Raw genomic sequence first — 20,652 nt, 5'->3', positions numbered from 1 at the left:
TTAAACACTCTATTTCAAAAATTTAGATAATATCCTGGTTTGGCCTGTAAAAGAAAAAACTGCTTTTCTTCTTTTGCTAGATTGGTGTCTCTACCCCTCCACCTCCCTGTATTAACTTATCATTCACTTTGTTCTGTCTTCTCACTGTCAAAAAAAAAAAAAGCTATTTTTTTTAGTCCTTTCCCTCTGTACTGTCACTTTAGATTCACAGTTGCTAAGTGTTCCAGGAGCCTACCAGAGGGACTTTCTCATGGTGTGATTTGCAAACTTTGAAATAACACCCACCAGCAGAAGCACCATATGCTATGAAGTTACACAGTAAACTGACAAGAGCATCTCATTTGTCATTTGAAATTCAGAAAATGTCAGCAATTTTCGTCCTCAGCAATTGCCTAAATGCCTCTCTGGTTAGCAAGGAGTAACATTTAGTGTAAATGGACATGAAAATATGAAATTTTATATTGTGATTCTAGAGAAATAATAATAGCAATGCCAGTATTAAAACCTACACAACTTGATGAGCATATGGACAGACATATTAAATCTCTATACTCATTTTATATTCCATGTGTGCAACTTTAGGTGAATAGTTTTATCTGTTAGGTTTATGACATTTAGACTATTCACATTCTATAACATTGGTGATTCAAATGTGCCTTTTTATGATAAAATATAATACTGAAGAATATTTTTAATACATTAAAGGCAAATTTAACATAAAACACAAGCTGTTCCTTTGTGATTACGCTGAATTTTCATCCAGCTGCACTTAGCTACAATAGAGCCAAGAGAGAAAACTACTTGGCATTTCTTCCTAATTAAAGGATGTTAATTACTGCTAAATACTATATACTTTCTATGTTATAAAGGTTCATTTAAATCAATGTTATTACAATACTAAATAAATTAATGATTTCAAATCTAGTAAGTGTGGCCAAAGTACCCATTAGTTCGTACTTTTAAATAACGTCACAATTAAATCTCTGAATTGGTATTGTATGAAGACTAGAACGGCCTTGCACATTTAGCACATCTTTTATGTATTAATCATAGTACCTGATGGTATCTCTTCTTCTTACCTAAAGATTGATGACGTGATAGAAGCAGATGCAGAGGTTGTGTGAAGAAGAAGAATGAAACACAGTAAGATCTAGGTATTTCCTTCACTCTGAATTCACATTTGGCCAGCGTGGCCTCCCTGTAATAGAAGATATTAGACCGAGCTCTTCACTATCTCTATGAACCAGTAGATTATGACCAGTGGTGACAGGGAAACTAACATTTACTGAGCCTCGGAGGCTTTCTCATGTGATATAGCAGTCTTCAGGATAAATATAAATACCCCTGTTTGCATATAAGGATTTGGGGGTTTAGAAGTGAAAGCTGCCAAGTGTACCTAATTAATAGGTGGCAGAATTATACTTAAAGCACATTCTCTCTGACCTTAGTTCACAGGTTCTTTTCACTAAATCATGCTCCCTGTTACATGAAGGGAATCTGAAAACATTTTGCTTTATGAGCCAATATTCTTCCGTCCCTTATCACTGGGCCACAGTTTATTTATTTATTTGAATTTTGGCTTAAGAGGTGACCTATAAAGAGAACTCCAGACTTGGCTCAGCCATTGATGGAAAATGTAACCCAGGAAAGTCACTTCATGCCTTTGAGCCTCACCTACAAAATGAATAACGACCATAAGTCTCTCCTAAGATTGTGGTGATGATCAAATGAGGTAAGGTATTGGGAAAGGAGGTATTTATAAAAATATAAAGTGTGATACAAGACAGGGTTCTTTGTTCAAGTGCTCCACAGGAGAATGAGTAGAGAGGAAGAGCAATTTGGACTCTTTATAACCCACAGTTGATCATTATTTTCTTTTCCTTAAAAAAGTCATTGTATTGATCTTTTACCATACAAAGTTGATAATTTTTTTTAGATGACTAAAATCCATCAATGATTATAGGCAGTTGCATAGCCAAGATAATACAGTATTGAATATTTAGGAATGTGAGCCCTTGGATTAGACAAAGAGACCAGAGTTCAAATCCAGACTTCTCCAATTCTGTTTGTTTGAGCTTAAGTATGCTACTTAACCTTTCCCACTATCATTATCTCATCTGGAGAAAAAAAAAAAATAATAACATGCTATCTTATAGCCAGAGCTGACTTTATAGACATACAACCCGATTACTTATACAGGATCTCATGCTCAGAAGGACCTCAAACTTGGTTTAATGCTCTGCTATCACTAACTTGAAGTTCTTAATAATTTTAGCTTTGAACTGAGTTTTGTAGGTGAAGTCCTATGTGACAATGGAGCATGCATGTGAGAAGAGGAGACATGCACAGTATGTGTGTCTACCTGAATTCTTTGCTACTCCATTAGTGTATAATACTCAGAATGCCCCTTGACCATGGAATCTCAGTGGACCCATCATGCATGGGAGTCCAGTGAGATTCAAAGCTAAGATAAGCACGTTAGGTCTATGGGTGAACAAATGAGAGCACTGACAGCCTGAGAGGCTATTCTTGCCCTTTGAACCAGAAGTTGTTTGAAGTAAAGAAAGAAGTCAAGTGCATTCGAACAAACAGAAAGAAACAAGGAGCCCTATCATATCATTTCTTACTTTAATGTTACTTATTCTGAAAATGATGACACTGAATGAAAGGAAAAGATAAAGCAACCCATAGAGCCTCTTCTTTTCAGTCCTTCCTTATTCAACAGTAACCCAATGGTAGGGAGTGTGGTAGAATGTGCACATCTCAAGAAGTGAAATAAAAACACTCAAGTTAGCTTTGCACAGCATTCTGCTATTCTGATAAAAACATAATACATAGGCACGAATGAGCTATGAAATACAAGTTGTATAATTTTTGTGGTTCTTCATATGAATTAAATGTTCTTATATTTGCATTTAAAACTGATTCTTATAAGATCAAGATAAATGATAAAATTTATGTTAACAAGTAACAAAATTTGTATTAGAATAACATGAAGTAGCAGATAAAAAACAGTATGCCCAAGAGAGAGACCATGAAAAAAGGAAAAAGTTTTATAGTTCAATACTTTTTTGAAAAAGGACTCTGCATTTTCATTTTGCACTAGGCCCCATAATTTATGTGCCCATCACTACACTTAGCATTGTGATTATGAAATCATTTGGCAGTGTCTGACACTTAACACCCGGTAGAGGTTGCCTATAATTGTAGTAATCGTTCCTGAAGATTTATGCTGTTAAAAGTGTAAAAAAGGTGCAGTAGAAAGCAGATGTTAAAAATGCATGCTCTGGAGTCAGATGGCCTATCTCTAAGTTAAAATCCATGGTCTTTCACTTTGTAGTTGTATGATCTTGGGCAAGTCACTTACCTTTCTGGGCCTCATAAGATGACAATGCAGACATCATAGGTTTGTTGTAGAGAACATCATTACAGTGCCTAGAATAATGCCTATAAAACATGTAAATGTTTATTACATTTTTGCAGCTCTTCATTTTGCTGTCGTTTTTGTTATTGGAATACAGAGGAGGGAGAAATTAATTCAGTCTTGAAGAAATCAAGAAAGGCTTTACAGAGGAAATAACATTTGAGCCGTCCCTTATGAATTTCACATTCATAAGTGGTTAGTGGAAATGAAGTCAGGCACGTAGACAGCTTGAAAGGGTCTGCACCATTTACTGACTCCGATGGCCAGGCCACATTAATCAGAGCTCTCTCTAAACTTTGAAATAACTTTCGTAAAACTATTTAGGCTAGCATGATATTCTCTTTACATGTTGATTTATGCTCTTAGGAAGACCATTATAAGAAAAAATAAAACTCTTTAAAAACACATAGTTGTCAGAAACAATCCAAGATTCCCTCACTGGAAGACTGCATAAGAGAACCTTTTAACAGAATGAAATTGCTCCTAATGTGCAGGCATACACAGAAATCAATCAGCCTTTTCCCGCAGCTCTTGTCTGTTCATTTGATATAGTTGCCCAGTTTGACAAGAAATCCGGAGCAGGGCTGAGGAGTGTTGTCAGCATAAAGATGGGAGAGAAGTGATGTACTAGGCTAATAAAAGGGCTCACAAAGGTCCCTGAAGTCATAAATCCTTCTTGCAGCTTTTAAAATCTGTTTCCTTTGTAGGATTGGGATGATGGAGCTTTGACAGAGTGCTCTTTCTATCCTTTCCCCCGCATCTCGGAACCCCGAGTTAAGTGCGTGGAAAGAAGGCAAAATGCAATATAACTTTCTGCCTTAGCTAGTCCCCTCTCCCTCCATAAGGGTCTGTTGCAACCTTGCTGATGGAGACGGTGCTGCCCCTACCTCCTCGATCTTCACCTGCCTGGGCTGCCCTGCCCTCCCTATTAATTCTTATGATTGTCTCCTTCCCACGTGCACTTGGAAACTACTTGATTCTCTTATGCATCAATCTAAACCCTAGCACTAATCTTTAGCATTTTTATTAAGTAGGTGGTTTTCTTTTTGGTTTCAAGTCAGATTCTTTAGGGAAATCTAGCATGAGAAATATTGCAAATCATGCACTGGATTTTGACTTACCACAACATATGAACAGTATCCAGGAATTGCACAGACAGGTCATCTTTGAACATGAGCAAGGACCACAGTTTTGGAGGAAGTCATAAAGAAGACGTGACCTCCAATTGACTGGAGAGCTGGACCCGGACAATAAAAGCCTCCTGACTCCCTTTTCTGTTTTTGGAATCTAGATTCCGCCCACTGTTTTCATCGCCAGAGCCATTTCAAGGATGGAACTTTGAGAGAGTAAATTGTTGAGATGGACGATACCAGTGACTGAACCTAGTTAAGTCTTCTATATAAACTTTTAAGATTCTGGCTGGGCTGATACAGAGACCAACTCATTCTGTAGGCACCCAAGACAAGCCTCCTTTGTAAATACCCTTCCTTACTAAAAGTGCCACCTACCACTTGGGAGTAGTCTGCCACTTTCTTCAGTCTCTCCCTGCCCTCCGTGTCTAGGGCAGGTACCAGATCTCCCCCAGGAGATCCCCAGAGATTTTCATCCAACACACAGACACAGAGCCATCTTCCACGTTTCCATGTTTGGGATAATCTGCTTTCTTGCACTTGGAAAATACAACTGACATGTATATTAATTCAGGCAAATGTAATTAGAAAAATAAATTGATAAATGTACTATCCCAAAGAAAATATTAATGTATTTTTATTTGAGGGTGTTTTTATTTACTTATATACTATTTATTTACTTATATAAGGTGCCTGTAGCACCTTAGGTGAGAGAAAAATCAGGAGATATATAGGAATCTAAGTGCACTTTCCCCAATAGATATGTAAAACTTTTTTAAAAATCTACCTTTTAAAAAATACATCTAAATTAGTTTTCCCTTCAACCACTTATGGCAAGGCAGTGTATTTATTTCAACTCTACTGCCCGTGTCCCAAATATGTGTGTGTGTGTGGTTCATTATGTCTTATATTCCTCTATCAAGAGACAAGACCCATCAGCCTGGAGTCACGGACCACGTGGCGCAGAGCCACAGCTGACCCGAATGTACTAGAGCAGAGGTGGGCCTGAGCTGCACGTGAAAGCAGCATCCCTCATCTATGGTGAGTAATTCAATACAGCATTCAGAGTTACAAGAGAAACCAGTCTCACTACTTTATAGCCACTTTTTCATTCTTCATTTTGCTTACACAATCTGAGCTTATCTGTCATTTACTACATGTCGGTCATTGGTAAATGACTTCAGGTTTTTTAACAAATTAATTTTGCTCTCAGGGATGATAGGTGTGTTGGGTGCGAAGTCATGTATCTAGGGGTAAGGCAATCTCATAGTCCCCAGGGTCAAGCTGGACCAAGGGAGTTTTCACCTGAGCTACCTGTAGCACCTTAGGCGAGAGAAAAATCAGAATCATGGCCAAGAAGAGAAGTGAAAGGGTGGCTCCATAGAGTAGTGGTTAGCACGTCTGCTTTACACGCAGAAGGTCCTGGGTTCAAGCCCCAGCCCCAGGCACACCAGGTCCTGGGTGCACACTGCGAGGGTGTGGGAGGAGACACCCCACCTTCAGAGATCCAGTTCTTAAGGGGAGACAGCAACATCCCTAGGTCAGGAGTGTAAGTGGGGTGGGAGGTGGTTTAAAAACAAAACTGAAGATTACAATTAAAATTGTAGAGCTGATTGTCATGTCTGAACTATAAAATGAGTTGCAAATGGGAGATTAAGTAATGGACTCAAAAACTAGGATCAGAATTGGGTGAGGATGGGAAGTAAGAAGAGACCCAGGATAAGAAGCCTAAGACTTAAGGCAATAAAATGATGAGAGAATATTTGAAGCATGCTTTTTTTACAGAATCTTGAAGATATTCCAAAGAATGTTCCTAAGGCTCTGAAGGCAATTCCAAAATAGCAATTCCAAAAATGTTTTTATCAGTGACAAAGTGACACTGAAGTGTATAAACATCCTATGATGCCTACTTTGAGGGGAAAAAAAAGCACCCATTTGGGTGTGTGAATTCTGGCATATTTGTTAAACATCAGACATATTACTTTAAAGTGACTCTTTAAATATGCAATATGTTCAGATACAGGAAAAACCAACCTGGAACACTGTTGTGTTTTATTTTTGTATTGCTAGAGGACCTATACTTTTCTTTGTTGTTTTTCTCAAAACACAGAGTCTTCTTATTTGAAAATATTTATGTGTGTATGAGAGGATAGGAGATTGTGCCTTGTTCTTTGAAACTTTTTTTTTCTACATTACTGTATTCTCACACATCTTTTTCTGTGGGGCAGAATGTCTCCGTTTTTCTTTATAACCATCAGTTCACAAATCCAAGGGGACCTTAACATGGCATGGCTTGTGATAACTTTCTAGTTCTAAAAGATTTTGGGGGAAACTATGTTAACTTTATACCAGCAGATGAAGAGACTCAGCTTTATTTGAAACCTTTATCAGTCTGACCTCATAAACAGAGGTACCTTGGTTTGCTAGGTTGCAGTAGGTCTGGTAACATATCCAATGACCGTGATTCATGTTACCATCTGAATTTCACCAGTTCGCTTTGAGATTTCAACTAAGTCACTTCACGTTCTGGAATTTGCTTCTTCTCCCAGCGCTCCCACCCACTTCACAAAGATGTTGTGAATATTAACATCAAAAGGCTTTGAGGACTCCTGAAGAAAGGCATGCCTCCAAATACAAGGCATTAAGTAATCTGAAAGGCTCTACTTCATGACTATCACATAAATAATCAAGAGGATTTTACCAAGAGAGCAGTTACTTTGTACTAAATCCATCTAAATAACAGAAAGCTTTTAAAAAAAAAAAAAAACCATGGAAGAGACAGAAACTAACATAGAGCCTAAAGATGTGTATGCAATAATAACTTTAAGCAGGGTGGGGATAAGGCAAATCAATAAGCAAACTGTATGTAGGATGCATTTTACACTTTTGATGTGCTTGATTTTAAGTTATTGTCCTTCTCATTTGACCAAGCACATGGAAATTAGTTCAGGGGACAAAAATCTGACAAAATTCTCAACTTCATTAGTCATTAGAAAAACATAAATTAAACCACAATGAAATAACTACACACTCAGTCAAATGGATAAAAGTAAAACAGTTGACATTACCGAAAGTTGATGAAGATGTGAAACAGTCAGAACATGAATAAATTGCTGGTGGGAATGTTAAGTGGAATTTTCTTATAAATTTAAATGTAACCTACACAATGACCTCACTGTTGTATTTCTAGGTATTTACCCAATAAAAATTGAAACATGTCGACAAAAAGATTTGTACAAGAATTTTCATAGCAAGTTTATTCATAATAGCCCTAAACTGGTAAAAGCCCAAGTGTCTATCCACAGGTGAATAGATAAAATGCATTATAGTCATATAATCAAATACTACTTAGTAATAAAAAAGAGAAAACTCTGGATACAGCAATAGTATCTGTGTGAAAGAAATGAGACAACAGAATGTATCAGATTGTCATTAACTATTTGGCTATTATATCCACAAAGGCTGTTGTTCACTTCCAGTCTCTTGTCCCCTATCCCCCACATACACTTTGTGTGGCATGTTAGAATGTAAAATAATTACATTAAGGTTAAATCATAAAATAATTTTAAATTTTTGAATGTTTTCTATATGCCAGTTACTATGGTAGGTATTTTTATGGATTGTATCACTTAATGGGCAAGATACTATTATTATCCTCATTTTTTAGACAAGAAAACAGGCTTAGAGAGGGCATCTGCAGTCACACAGCTAAAAATAGAGTTGAGACTCAAACACATCTATCTGAGTCCAAATCTGTAGGAAAAACAAGTGCCCTCACCTGGCCCTCATTGTTTAATGCTACTTTGCTTTTACAGAAATATGGAACCTAATCTATCAGCCCTTATTAACCTATGTGATTTATCACATTGTGATAGAGAAGAAATGAATCATAGAATATGGGTAATTTGCTCATAAATATCTACATTTATCAGGACCTAGTCAAGAAGAAAGAGAAAGCCCTACCCAATTTGGAAACAAAGAACACAGGTCCCAATACAGGTGGCATATGAGAAGTTACTGCAGTAAATTTACTGTAGTCAAACTTACGACTGGATTCAGTCCATGGACTACCAGTTTCTAGGTTTTATCCACCTACTTTAGTTCCTCACATTCTGCCTCCCCCAGAAGCTCATAACTAATTACTCACATCTTCATTCTCATACCACACAGCTAAGTCAAAGGATATTTGCTCCCACATAAGGTACAAAGACTCAGACTTCAGTTTCTACAGGAATTAAGGCAAGATGTAAGATGTATTTAAATAGCATCAACTCCATTCCTCCTACAATACACATATACATATATACATACATATGTATGTACACCCATATGTACCTAAGTACATACGTACATATATATTTAAGGGGGTTTAATATCAGTCATTCTCCCATGTACTCTGATTTTGACCAGTGGGGCTTCCTGCGTCCCTCTGCTGACCCTAAGTCCTGAGATCTGGTGGCTCAGGGGCAAAAACTGGCATCCCTATACTGCCTTGGGGGAAGCTCTCCTTGCCTGCATGTATCAGGTCTCAGGAATGGACTGTCATTTTGACTACCCTTTCCCCATTGTTCTTCCAGGTCTCCCTTCTTTGGGGACTAAAGCCATGCCTCTTAGCCTCATAAAGTAGCTCGAGCCCTGCTATACCACGGAGACACCCCTAGTTAGCCATTTTTCAGCCTACCTGTCCATAAAACCCGGCAAACCTGATCCCCTCCCCATGAGTCTCTATGCATGGTAAGGTACTCTTTTTGTTTTTTTTGGTTTTTTTTTTTTGAGAGCATAGTCTCCCCTGTGCTTACATAACATTTTGGACTTATAAGTAAATTCAACAAGTGATATTAAGACGATTATGTGCAAGGTACAAAGGATATAAATACAAATGAGGTAATATTTCTGCCTTCAGAAACTTGGGGTAGCAATATCTATGACAGTATCTCTGATACAGCTCTCTGATTTTTATCCTCTACATTCATCGTCAACAGATTTGGAAGCACTAAGCACACATGCACATTTTTTCTTGAAAAAATTTACCCATGTCATTGCATCTTCTGAAATCTGTCTGTAGCTTTTGACCCTCACAAATCTGTACTTGACTTTCATGATGCTCCTGAAATCTTTCCAAACTATTCTTATTTCCTATCAAGATCTAGTCAGACCAGAGCCACCAGTAATTATCCCCCAAACCTAACAATTCATTTTTTATCCTTCCCATTTCCCTAGTAATTTTATACTTGGGTGGATGCCTTTGTGTGTTCATGTGTTTTGTATTTATAGCTATAATGGTAGAAACTTGCAGTAACAGCTCATTATATAAGGATTTGGAAATAACACTGGCCAAATCCCAGATCCTAACACCCAGCAGTAAATATAATAAAAGTCTGATGTAACATGTTTAACCTATAAGGAGGGCACCATTTCTGTCCCAGAACAGCTCATTATAGAGATTCCACTGCATTGCTATTTCTACCCATATCCATGGCAGCCTGCAGACTGCTTGAGAGCACAATCATTGGCAATATGGCTAGATTAAATGACCTTTGGAGGTCTGTTTTCCCCCTTGAAATTCTATAATTCTAATGAGTTTCTTTTACTTGGAATTATGGCACAAAGACTTCATTTTACCAAGTACCTGGCACATACTCTGTCACAGTTGTTAAAAGCACAGATGCTGGAGCCAAGAGTAACTGGCCTCAAATCTCAGCTATGTGTGTGACCTGAAAACAAATCACTTCATGTCTCTATATCTCTATCAACTCACTATAAAATAATAATCATACCTATCTCACATGTATGTTGTGAGGAGGACATAGTTAATATATATAAAGCACTTAGAACAGTTCCCACCACATACTAAGTATACAGGAAACTACCAATTGCTAGGTGCTACCAACAAATATGTGTTCAAAAAATTCTACAATTCCATGAGTTCCTAGTAACTTAAAATATACATTTAATAGGCACTCGGGAAACACTGGAGACTGATCTTGGATCTGAATTGTATAGACTCATTCGAATCCTTTTAAATACCTTGTCTCATTAAAATGAAAAGATTTTAATTAGAAAAGCAGTTAGTCTTTTTTGAAAACTAATTCTCAGTGTATATACCAGGTATATACATATTGAATCTACCAATGAAATCCTATTATAAGACCATGTTTGCATAATTCTATTATAGTCAAAAATATTCATATCTATTTTTGAACTTGAATCAAGCATTTACAGAATATCTCTTCTTTGCAAAATCTTGTTGTAGGTGTGTCAAATGTTCTAATCATTCACCAGCTACAGACACTGACTGCAGTCTAAAAGATATAATCGAAGAACATATTAAATAGTTCCATAAAGCTTGGAAAGTGAAGCTAAGTTTAAATCATGGAATGGCTTAAGCAGCAGGTACATTTGCTACATTTGCTCTTAAGTCATTTAAAAAGCATTAAAACATATTTCAAAGATTTCAAACATGCAATTATTTTTGTTGCCACTCAAAACATAAAATAAACATTGCTTTAAAAAGCTATGTGCTTTTTTATCTATCAAAACAAACTTTATGAATAAAAATTGTTTTCCCAAACCATTTTTCATACATTTGCAATTCATCCAGCATGTTATAAGTCTCAAATTACAAAAACCATTGGTAAAATGTATCATTGTCCCCCCAAATTAAAATGCATTAAACTCAAGGTGTAGTTATTTTATAAAAAAAAAAAAAACTCCTTTGAAAATATGTATCATGCATTTATATAAGAATTCCATTCACAAATAAAGCTGTATTTTGTCTACCTAAACAGCACTGATTTTTCTGTGCTTATCTTGTAGATCAGTCTTATTTTATAACTATCCTTTCTTTGTGTTTATCTAAAGTAATAACTACCTTTTAAATTAATTTAACAAATAAATCTGGAGCACCTATTAGTCTCTTTAAGGTTCTTCACTAGATATTTTAAGGGGTTTAAAGCAGTTACAACAGGCCTATCAATCAGAATTCCCACTCAGGATGGACATAAAAACAATGTAGACAAGTAGACCGAATACAAGACTATACGCTCTGTCCCTGTCACTTTACAAGTTCCAGGCATAGTGTCATCATGATATGATAGAGAATACACAGGCCAGCCAGACCTCTGTTCTAGACCACCCCTGCCTGCCTTCTTGCCACCTGCCCTCAATTTCTTATTGTGATCCCATGGTTTAAATTTGGCTTCCTATATCCATCCCAGGCTGGCGTCTTCTTTGACACATTTAGAGCCTCTTTGTCGACTGAGATTTCTCTCCAATCTTGAGTTCCAGACTTGAAAAGCTTCAAGTAAGAAATCTGTCTGCCAGTTCCGCTTTGTAAGACTGACACTACCTAGCCTAGACCCCCTTCCCATCCCTTGCTTATACTCCCCAAAATCTGGCCTGCCATAAAAGGAGCATCAGAAAAAGACAAAAGGCATAACTTTATTACAAGAATAATTTAAACAATGATAGAAACCAGTAGTTACAGTAAGTCAGAAGAGTAAGAAATGGCTTCTGATTTGGAATCTTCTGATGCTTAGTGATAGACTTCAAGGATGTCTGATAGGAGGAACTGGGGCAGAAGAAGCATGTTTATGCCCATAAAAAGATTAGATTTGTATTACCAAAAGAGTATATTTTTACATAGGTGATTTTCTACATTTTTGTAGTGTTATCGTGGTAGTAGAGAGTATAACTGGACATTTTGAACGGCTTTTACATGCCAGCCACTTTCCAAGTTTGGCTTTATTTGTTATTCCTCTTCATATTCCAATGGAGGAGATATTTATTTTAGGGTGAGATACCAAATAATGCCATATACCTCAGGTGCTACAGCTTCAAGCCCCCATTTCTTAGCACTTTCAGTTTTTAGAATTGCTGTTGTTCCTACTACTGATGTCAAAGTGACTTGGAATTTATATTTATCCCAAACACAAGTAACAACTCTTCCTATCCAAATGTGGCATTTGTACAAATTCCAAATACTTAACCTTGGACAAAGACAGCAGATCAATGTAGGTGGTACACCCTAGAAAAGCAGACCCATAACTTCTATGGATCGATAGTGATAGGTGCATGGACTGACAGCAGGAGTTTCTCTGGACCCAGTTTGGCAACGAAGAGAAGCAGAAAAGTTAAAGCTACAGGAAAAATTATACAGCAACCCTGTATCTGCAGGAGGCATCCATCCTGTTGTTGAAGAAGAGAAAGAACAGAAGCACAATGTGAGTAGCCCTAAAGCCATTGATCTTTAACGGCTAGGAAGAATTAATGCCAAAATAATTCACTCAAACACACAATCTTGTGTCATAAGGAACAATGTGTCTGTGAATAGTAAGAATTGCTGCTGGCCTAGAACATGGACATGGCATCTCTTCCATACTAACCTCCTGCCTGTAACTGATCCAGAAAATAACTCATATCATACATGCAAAGCTACTATAAGAAAATAAAAGAAATAAACAGAGAAAAAAAATGGAAGACAAAGAATAATTACCAGAAAAAAAAAAAAATGTTTCTATAGAGCAGATAAAAATCTGGGCCAAACATGCTGCCATAAACTTAAAAAAAAAAAAAAAAAAAACTAAACAAAGCTACCATGTTTATAAAGCAAGAGCTCATATCAAATATACAAGAGCTTGGGGAAGAAATTGCAAGACAATAGGAAATGAAATATGATTTGGCAGAGCCCAGAAAACAACTAGATTTTGCTAAAAACCTCGAAAGAAACAAGGGTGTTAGGAATAGAAAAAAGAGTGCAATTCAATGAGGCAGGAAAAAAAAAAGTATTAAAAAGAAATAGAAAAAACTAATAGCTAGACAGGATAGATTAAAAAAACCTTAAAATATGCAATAACTAGTATTCTGAAGAGGTAAAAAAATAATAAGAAAAAAGTTAAACATATACTTCAAAGTAACTTTCCTGAAATATAAGTCATGATTCTATAGACAGAGGGAGCACACTCAACTCCAGGAAAAATTGACACAAAGCATTCAACCTTGAATCATATTTTAGTAAAGTTACTATAGTTGAAACTACAAGGCAAAAAGTTTGTCAGAATGTTACTTTCCAGAATGTTCAATGCTAGAAGACATTGGAGCATTGGCACAAAGTCCTCAGAAAATAAAATATGTGATCCAAGAATTGTATATAGCCAAATAGTTATTAAAATGTAATGAAAATAAACTTTGAGCTTGCAAAAACTCAGAGAATATACCCAAGCCCTTCCTGAAAGAAACTATTATAGGTCAAATTTTGAAAAGCAAAGAGGTAAATGGAGTACTGGTCCTAAGTACTGACTTCATTTAACGGTACCAAAATAATTGTGGAGATTATGGTCACAGAACAAAATTTGCATGTTATAAACTCTAATTATGTAGAAATAATATAGCCAAGGTTTAGAAGGGAAGAGGACAGATGGTGGGTAGTAAAGTCAATATGCTGATTTTTCTCATCTGGTAGAGCAGAGGATAGAGAGATTATTGAAGTTGATAAATCATGTAATAGAGCTATAATACATTTCAAAGTCTAAAGAAAGTGCACTGTTGCATAGTGCTGGTGAGAGTGAGTGTAAGGACTTCATAAGACTTCTCTAGACCTGTTGTATGGGACCAAGAGACAAGGGGCGACTGTAGAGTTCAGCTTTAGAGTCTCACTGGAAGTAGAAATATAGCTGAGGGACAATGAGTCCTTTCCTACCACAGTTATCAAGTATCTCTCCAGTACCACCCTGTTAATTGTAGTTGACAACTATCTTGATTAGAGACCAAACACTTCTGAATACTATTTCACTTCCCTCAAGAAGGCCAAAAAGTGCTTTCCCAGCTTCCTTTACAGCTAGAGTACAGACTGAGGCTCTAACGATCAGACACAATCACAGAGGATTTTGTTACCCAAGACAGCAGTGGAGGAATCTATCCTTGGCCACTGCGATAAGTGAGAGCTCCAGCTTGCAGAGATGGCAAAGGCAGAGGTTCGGGTATCAAGTACCTAGAGGTGGTAGCACTAAGTCTTCATTGGAGCAGTTCTAAAGAGTGGCTTGGGCATTATTCCTAGCTGCCTGTCTCTATGCCCAATGATCTGGCCTTCCTATTCTGAAAGATATCCAATATGCTTTAAAAATAAATTTATTTCCTCCAATATGCTTTAAAAATAAATTTATTTCCTATTGTCTGGCAGAACACACACTTAAAAAGCAAAAAACAAATTTAAAACATTTTTTGTGTGTGTTAAAAAGACTGAGGATCTAATGTTTTCATTACCCCTCAGCTGGGAGATCACTTCCACAGTAGCTTCAAATTAAAAAGCCAAGTATCTGTGAAACATTCCTTCCCTAGAACATCTGTATCTATTTCAAATATAAGTTAAAGAATGGGCTTTGTTAAAATAGATTTTGGTTTTAAGTGCAATTATACTGGAATCCCAAAAAGTTAAAGCATTCCAAATAGGTAAAAATCAAATACTGCTGAATCTTACTATCTTGGCTTGCTGAAATCCTTTGGAAGATTTTGTGGATAATTCTAAATTCAGCTAAAATGTTTATTCTAGGCTCCAAAGCTTCCTTTTAAGCCCAAACTAAAATCTAGTTCACTGCCTACTGTAAAAGGATTAAAGGACAATGTCACTTGCCTTGTTCCCTCTCTTGTTCTTGGCTTTGAAAACCAACAAAATATACACATTTATCCTGAAGTTTCATGCTAAAGAGGTGCTGCAGCTGGTGGGTTTTACTACTGAAAGATGCATTTATGTTGAAATCTAGGTGTTGAGTACAAGGCTTTCTAATCTGGTGGTTTCAAAGTGTGGCTCCTGGATCATAGTATCAGTATCGCCTGGGAACTTCTTGGAAATACAAATTCTGGGGTCCCATAGCAGATTTAAGGAACTGGAAATTCTGGGGGGTGGGGCCTGGAATTCTGTATTTTATAAACTCTCCCAGTATTTCTGATGTATACCAGTTGGGAAAGTAGTTAGGGAACTACTTTCTTTGGCAGCATAACTAACCACTCCAATCAAAGGAGAATCTACTTCTAAGAAGGGAATAGCAAATGGACTTTCTTAAAAGCACATTTCAAGCATGAGAGTTCTTCTCCAAAACTAACTTAACTTCATATATAGCAAAAACTCCTTTCTTCTTCCACAGAGGAAATAATCTTCGTTATTAAGATCTAATATAGAAGTAACTTCCTGGGACCACTAGACATAAAGTTCCCTTCAAGTCTTCTCCTTGGGCTAAATAATCCCAGTTCCTTTTATTTTTGTTTTATAATTACTTTTTAAAATTCTTCATCATCCTTGTCAAACTCCAGAGTAAAGTATAACCTCATTTTATTGTTCAAATGAATTAAAACACATTTCCTATTATTCAACCATAGAAACTAATGCCATAAAACCTAGGCTCTTCCTATATTCTGCCTACGTTTTACAGTAAATCAAATTGTATGTCTGTCCTTTCTAGATATTCTGAGTCCTCTTTCTCACTCCTATTCTTCCTAAAAAAGTTTAGTTCATCATGAGGTCACTAAGTATTTCACAAATACTGCATTAAACATTCTGATTCTCATTTGCCCTATTAAATAAGAATTGACCAGATGGATATTCCTCTGACTCTCTCTCTCTTGAGCAGGTTTTAGTTAATTAAAAATGATTATTTTTACTACGTATTTTATATATCAGCCAGATGTTACCTGTGGTCATTTCTGGAAAGGATCATTTGGTGGTGATTATAAAATACATTTTTTTCCTTTGGGAGGCAAGACTCAGGAAAACAATTGTAGAAATTGATTTCACCTCATACCTTTTTCCTAGTGCTATAATGGGCATAACATTTTATCTTCTTTGAAAGTATAATCTATTCAAATTCTTCCTCTTCTATTTCTACTTTGTGGCCCTATTTATGTTGTATCAAAAAAATGATCAAGTTGATGGAAGAAAAGTTAATACTGGTCTCCCTCTGTATTTGAAGTACAAATTGACTTTTCTAAAGAAGCTGATTTGGTTTTTCTGGATCTGGCTTTAGACATATATATATATATATGTGATGTAGCAAACCGTTCTGCTCATTTAGGACACACTATATCATGTCCTTGTAAGAATGCACTTCCAGGTAGATAACTCTAACAGTTCCTGCTTTATACAGGTCTCCTTAGATGCTGCATTTCATGCAAACTAATTTGCCTAAGTTCTCTGTTAGTACTGAAATAATCCAGAATGAGGCAAAGATTATGAAATTATGAAATTGTTTTGTAATTACACCAGTCATTTTCTCTCCATTTGTAGACTAGAACCCAAACAAGCCCCCATTTTTCTTAAAAAAAAAAAAAAGGCAACATTGAACTCTCTTTTAAAAAAAAAAAAAAACTCAGTTCTTGAGGTTATCAAAAATTCTGAAAGTCTAACATGAAATTAACTACACTATCACTTGAACTAGATTTAGGTAGCTGGTCTTCTCCAAAACACCATTTAGAAGACTCCTAGACATAAAAGTAAGTATTGTGAAAGTCTGAAGTTCACATGCTGACAAATATAATATTAGGTATGGCAGGATATATAAAAAAGTAAGAAAGTTTCAAAGTCTTACAAAATATTTCATGATGTGATATGGATCTAGGTTCTGGGCTCAACTTTGACTTTCTATGTGACCTTGCATAAGTGATTTCCACTTTGAGTTTCTTTTCTCATGTAAACAATGATGGATAAAACTATTCCCTTAAGTCACTTTAAGCCCCTAAATTACATAATTTGTTGTTTAAAAGTAACTTTAAAACCTAATATGCTTTACTGAATAATTATGACAATTTGGGGGAAGCACTTTTATTAGTTTAGAAGCTTTAAACACAGAACACAGCAAAACTTTTCTGACTGTTTAAAGCATCTGCTCTCAGTGTTCTCAAGTACACAAATCTGCTTGTAGTAAATCACAGTCACCTCAGAAATGACCTCCTCCTCTTATGTTCTCATAGCAATCAACATTTACTAGGGTTTTGGGTTTTCTTACTAAAGTCATCTATGTTACATTTGATTTCAAGAGCCAGGTAAGGTGCAGACATATATGACAAAGAGGCCAATTGTCCTTGGAATAAACTGTCTCTCAAAATATAACATTATTTACCTTTAGATCAGGCCATGCTCATCAGCCTCTAATAGGTTTGAGGGACTTACCAGTGTTAATTTCCTATGTGAATCTATAATTGTCCACAGAGGTCAATTTCAGTGGATGCCTCATATAAATCAGAACTGAAGATAATGATGCCTGTTCACTTGATCAACTAAAATGACCAGCTGGGTTTAATGGGAAGAAAACAAAAACCCCTGTGAAATTGGAACAGCTTCAAAGGTGATAGAATGTAATTATTTTTCTGCAAAGTTTCTTCTCCAAAGGTAACTGGCCATTGTTCTAGTGGGCACCTGGGCCAACATGTTATGAAGGTGGATATGGCATTCAGAACCAGTGACCATATCCAAAGGCATAAGTCAAGAGTCAGCTTTCTGCTAAGGCACTGGGAGAAAGCAAGATTTCTTTTCTGTTCTTATTTTAGTCATCACATTTACACTTAGAGAGGTGCTTTCAGGGACTTGCTTAATTGACTCCTGAGAAGCAATTTCTAATTTAGATTGCTACAATAAGTTTTTTCATTTTACAGCCATAAAACATTTTCTTGGATTTGTTATAATTATCCTTATGGTATTATAATTTTAGGTCTGAAAGAACCTTGATATCACCTGCCTCAATCCCTTTATATTAAGGATGAAGAAACTGAGATTCAGAGATGTGAAATGACTGAACCAACGTCACAAAGCTAAGAAGAGTATGAGGCTGGGCTAGAATTTGGCAGAGGAGAAGATAAAACAAAAACTGACTCCCAGTCTAGGATTTTCCACTTATGAGTAGCTGGAGACTCATTCAGAGAGGAAAAAAGACTCCAAGAAAATCACCATTTAAGAAAACCTGGATTCTATAATGTAGTAGAGGTGCTAGCAAAAAAAAAAAAAATTGGAGGTGGGAATTCTGAAGAGACAGAGGACAAAGTCACCAAGAGACTGCAATGCAGATGACCATTCCGCATAGCTGACAGTGAGGTCTGTTCACGTGTCTGTGTGTGCTGGGGGACAGTGATAGACTGTGCAGACTCACGAGCTAGACTACCTGCCAGGGCTTGACTCTTGATGCTACTAATTTTGAGCTTTGTGACTTTCCGCAAGTTGCTTAAGTTCTCTGTGCCTCAGTCCCTCGTCTGTATAAAAGAACAATATCAGTACTTGCTGTTGTAAGAATTAAAAACCTTATTGTACTTACATACCTTACTGTTATAGGGATTAAACAAGGATTAAATAAATTGATATCTGTGAAGAGTTTAGCACTTGTTAAGTGCTATGGTAGTGTCTGTTGTTTTTCTCCTATTCACTATACTAGAAAGTCTTCAGTTTCAGAATATACATCAGTTGTATTCATTAACAATGTACTGAAATGCTTTATCTGAGATAAATACCCGAGGACTCTACTAGAGATATTGATGAAGTCACTGATAAAACCTCTTTACATGTTTAATGGATTAACTTTTCAAGATGTATTGTTACAATTTAAAGTTTAAAAAAATAAACAACTATAGGGATGTTTTTAATTAAAAAATTCAATGATATCCATAATTGCATATAACATTGACAAAAATTTCACGAATAACATAATTAATAAAAGAGCATATCTGTTGCAAAAATTAAAGATGAATTTTTATGGCAGGAAATTAGTCAGTGACTCCAGAAGTGGTTAAGGCACAGCAGCAGGTCAGCGATGCGGCATTTCCTGTTGCTAGAGCAATTTTCTTCGACAGTTTAACATTTTTTCTTAGAATTTAATGTTATCAAAGCTATCAGTAACATTTTACTCAGAATTTTTAAGAGAAAACCTTCACAAAATAAACAGTACAGATCTTCTAGTAATTAAGGCTATTTTAGATGTGCATGAAATGAGTACCATGTGTAGTTTTTCTTTCATTCTTTGCATTAAATTCAATGAAATTTTTAAGGGAAAAATGTCAGTCACCTATTCCTCCATTTTTAATTAAATAATTTCAGCAATTACATAGAAAAATAATTTTTAACCATTGTAAAAATCTTTTCTGGAATTTGTTGCTGATTTAAGACATTGGAAGATCATGATAAGCTGCATATCTTCCAGTTACGTGATGGTAAATCTGTGAGGAAAGCAGAGTTTAGTTAATTAATAATTATATTATTACCCAGATCAATTAATAATTATACTATCACATAATAATTAATAATTTTAATTAGCATTTGATAATATAGCCCCACCATTATGTGCTTCTGCAGAATCTCCATCCAGCCTACTTCAGATGGAAGTCTGCTTGGAAGAAGGCAGAGGTTTAGGTATGATGAAGTAATTCAGATGAGTTTTCCTCTGTAGTTCTCATAGCCCAATAGGTGACTTTTCATTTCTTTCTCAAAAACACCTGTCAATATGTTCCAAAGACAATGAGTTATTACTCACCTGCCTCTCGATGTCTGAAAGCAGGGCACTGGCACCTATGCGAAAGAGTTCTGGCTTCAGCCATTCATCTCCTAGTTCCTCCTTTATGAGAGAGAGCCAAGCAAGGGAATCCTTTGCACTGCGGATGCCTCCTGCTGGCTTAAAGCCTATCTAAAAGGGAAGATGGGAAAGTGAATAAGATTTATTGTTTCTGGATTGCCTTAAAGAAATGATACTGTATTACTACAGGTCTTGATTCTCTCTCTCTTTTTTTTTCAGCCTACTTCAGTTCGCCTGGCAAAAGAGCTTAGATCACTGACTCACACCCATTCACACTACAAAATGACTTTTCCAAGATTAATGGGAAGAATGTCACTGCTTTGAGAAGACACTAATGAAAGTTAATAACTCTCATTAACGTTTCACTTATTGGAAAGTCATAAGCCTCAACCATCTAGACTATAGCTGTGAACCTGGGATAAACAAGAGAGGTGTCGGTACATAGGAAAACATATCACAAAAGCCCACTCATCTTACATTTCTACAAGTAAGCCTGTACAGACACCTTTCAGCCCTTCATCTTGAGGTGCAAAAGACACATCTGTGTATCTAAAATAAA

General features: G+C 36.2%; 1 protein-coding gene across 3 annotated transcripts in view; it reads right to left on the bottom strand.

Moving 5' to 3' along the window:
• The window catches only part of DERA (deoxyribose-phosphate aldolase), a 134,223-nt gene that overhangs the window by 28,189 nt on the left and 85,382 nt on the right, over positions 1 to 20,652 (bottom strand). Inside the window, exons 8-9 of one of the 3 annotated variants that reach the window (XM_039876443.1) lie at positions 20,055 to 20,204; positions 18,997 to 19,740 (exon numbers count right to left, since the gene is read on the bottom strand). In XM_039876443.1, coding sequence (XP_039732377.1) covers positions 19,684 to 19,740; positions 20,055 to 20,204 — 207 coding nt within the window. In that variant the 3' untranslated portion in view covers positions 18,997 to 19,683. Of the gene's footprint in view, positions 1 to 18,996; positions 19,741 to 19,880; positions 19,908 to 20,054; positions 20,205 to 20,652 lie in introns of those variants that run through there. The other 2 variants (XM_039876445.1, XM_039876444.1) reach the window with 2 other exon arrangements.

The sequence above is a fragment of the Pteropus medius genome, unplaced genomic scaffold (genome assembly GCF_902729225.1).
Source record: "Pteropus medius unplaced genomic scaffold, Ma_sr-lr_union100, whole genome shotgun sequence".
Lineage (NCBI taxonomy): Eukaryota > Metazoa > Chordata > Mammalia > Chiroptera > Pteropodidae > Pteropus > Pteropus medius.
The sequence above is the reverse complement of the archived record's forward strand: the minus strand, read 5'-3'. Positions and strand labels throughout refer to the sequence as shown.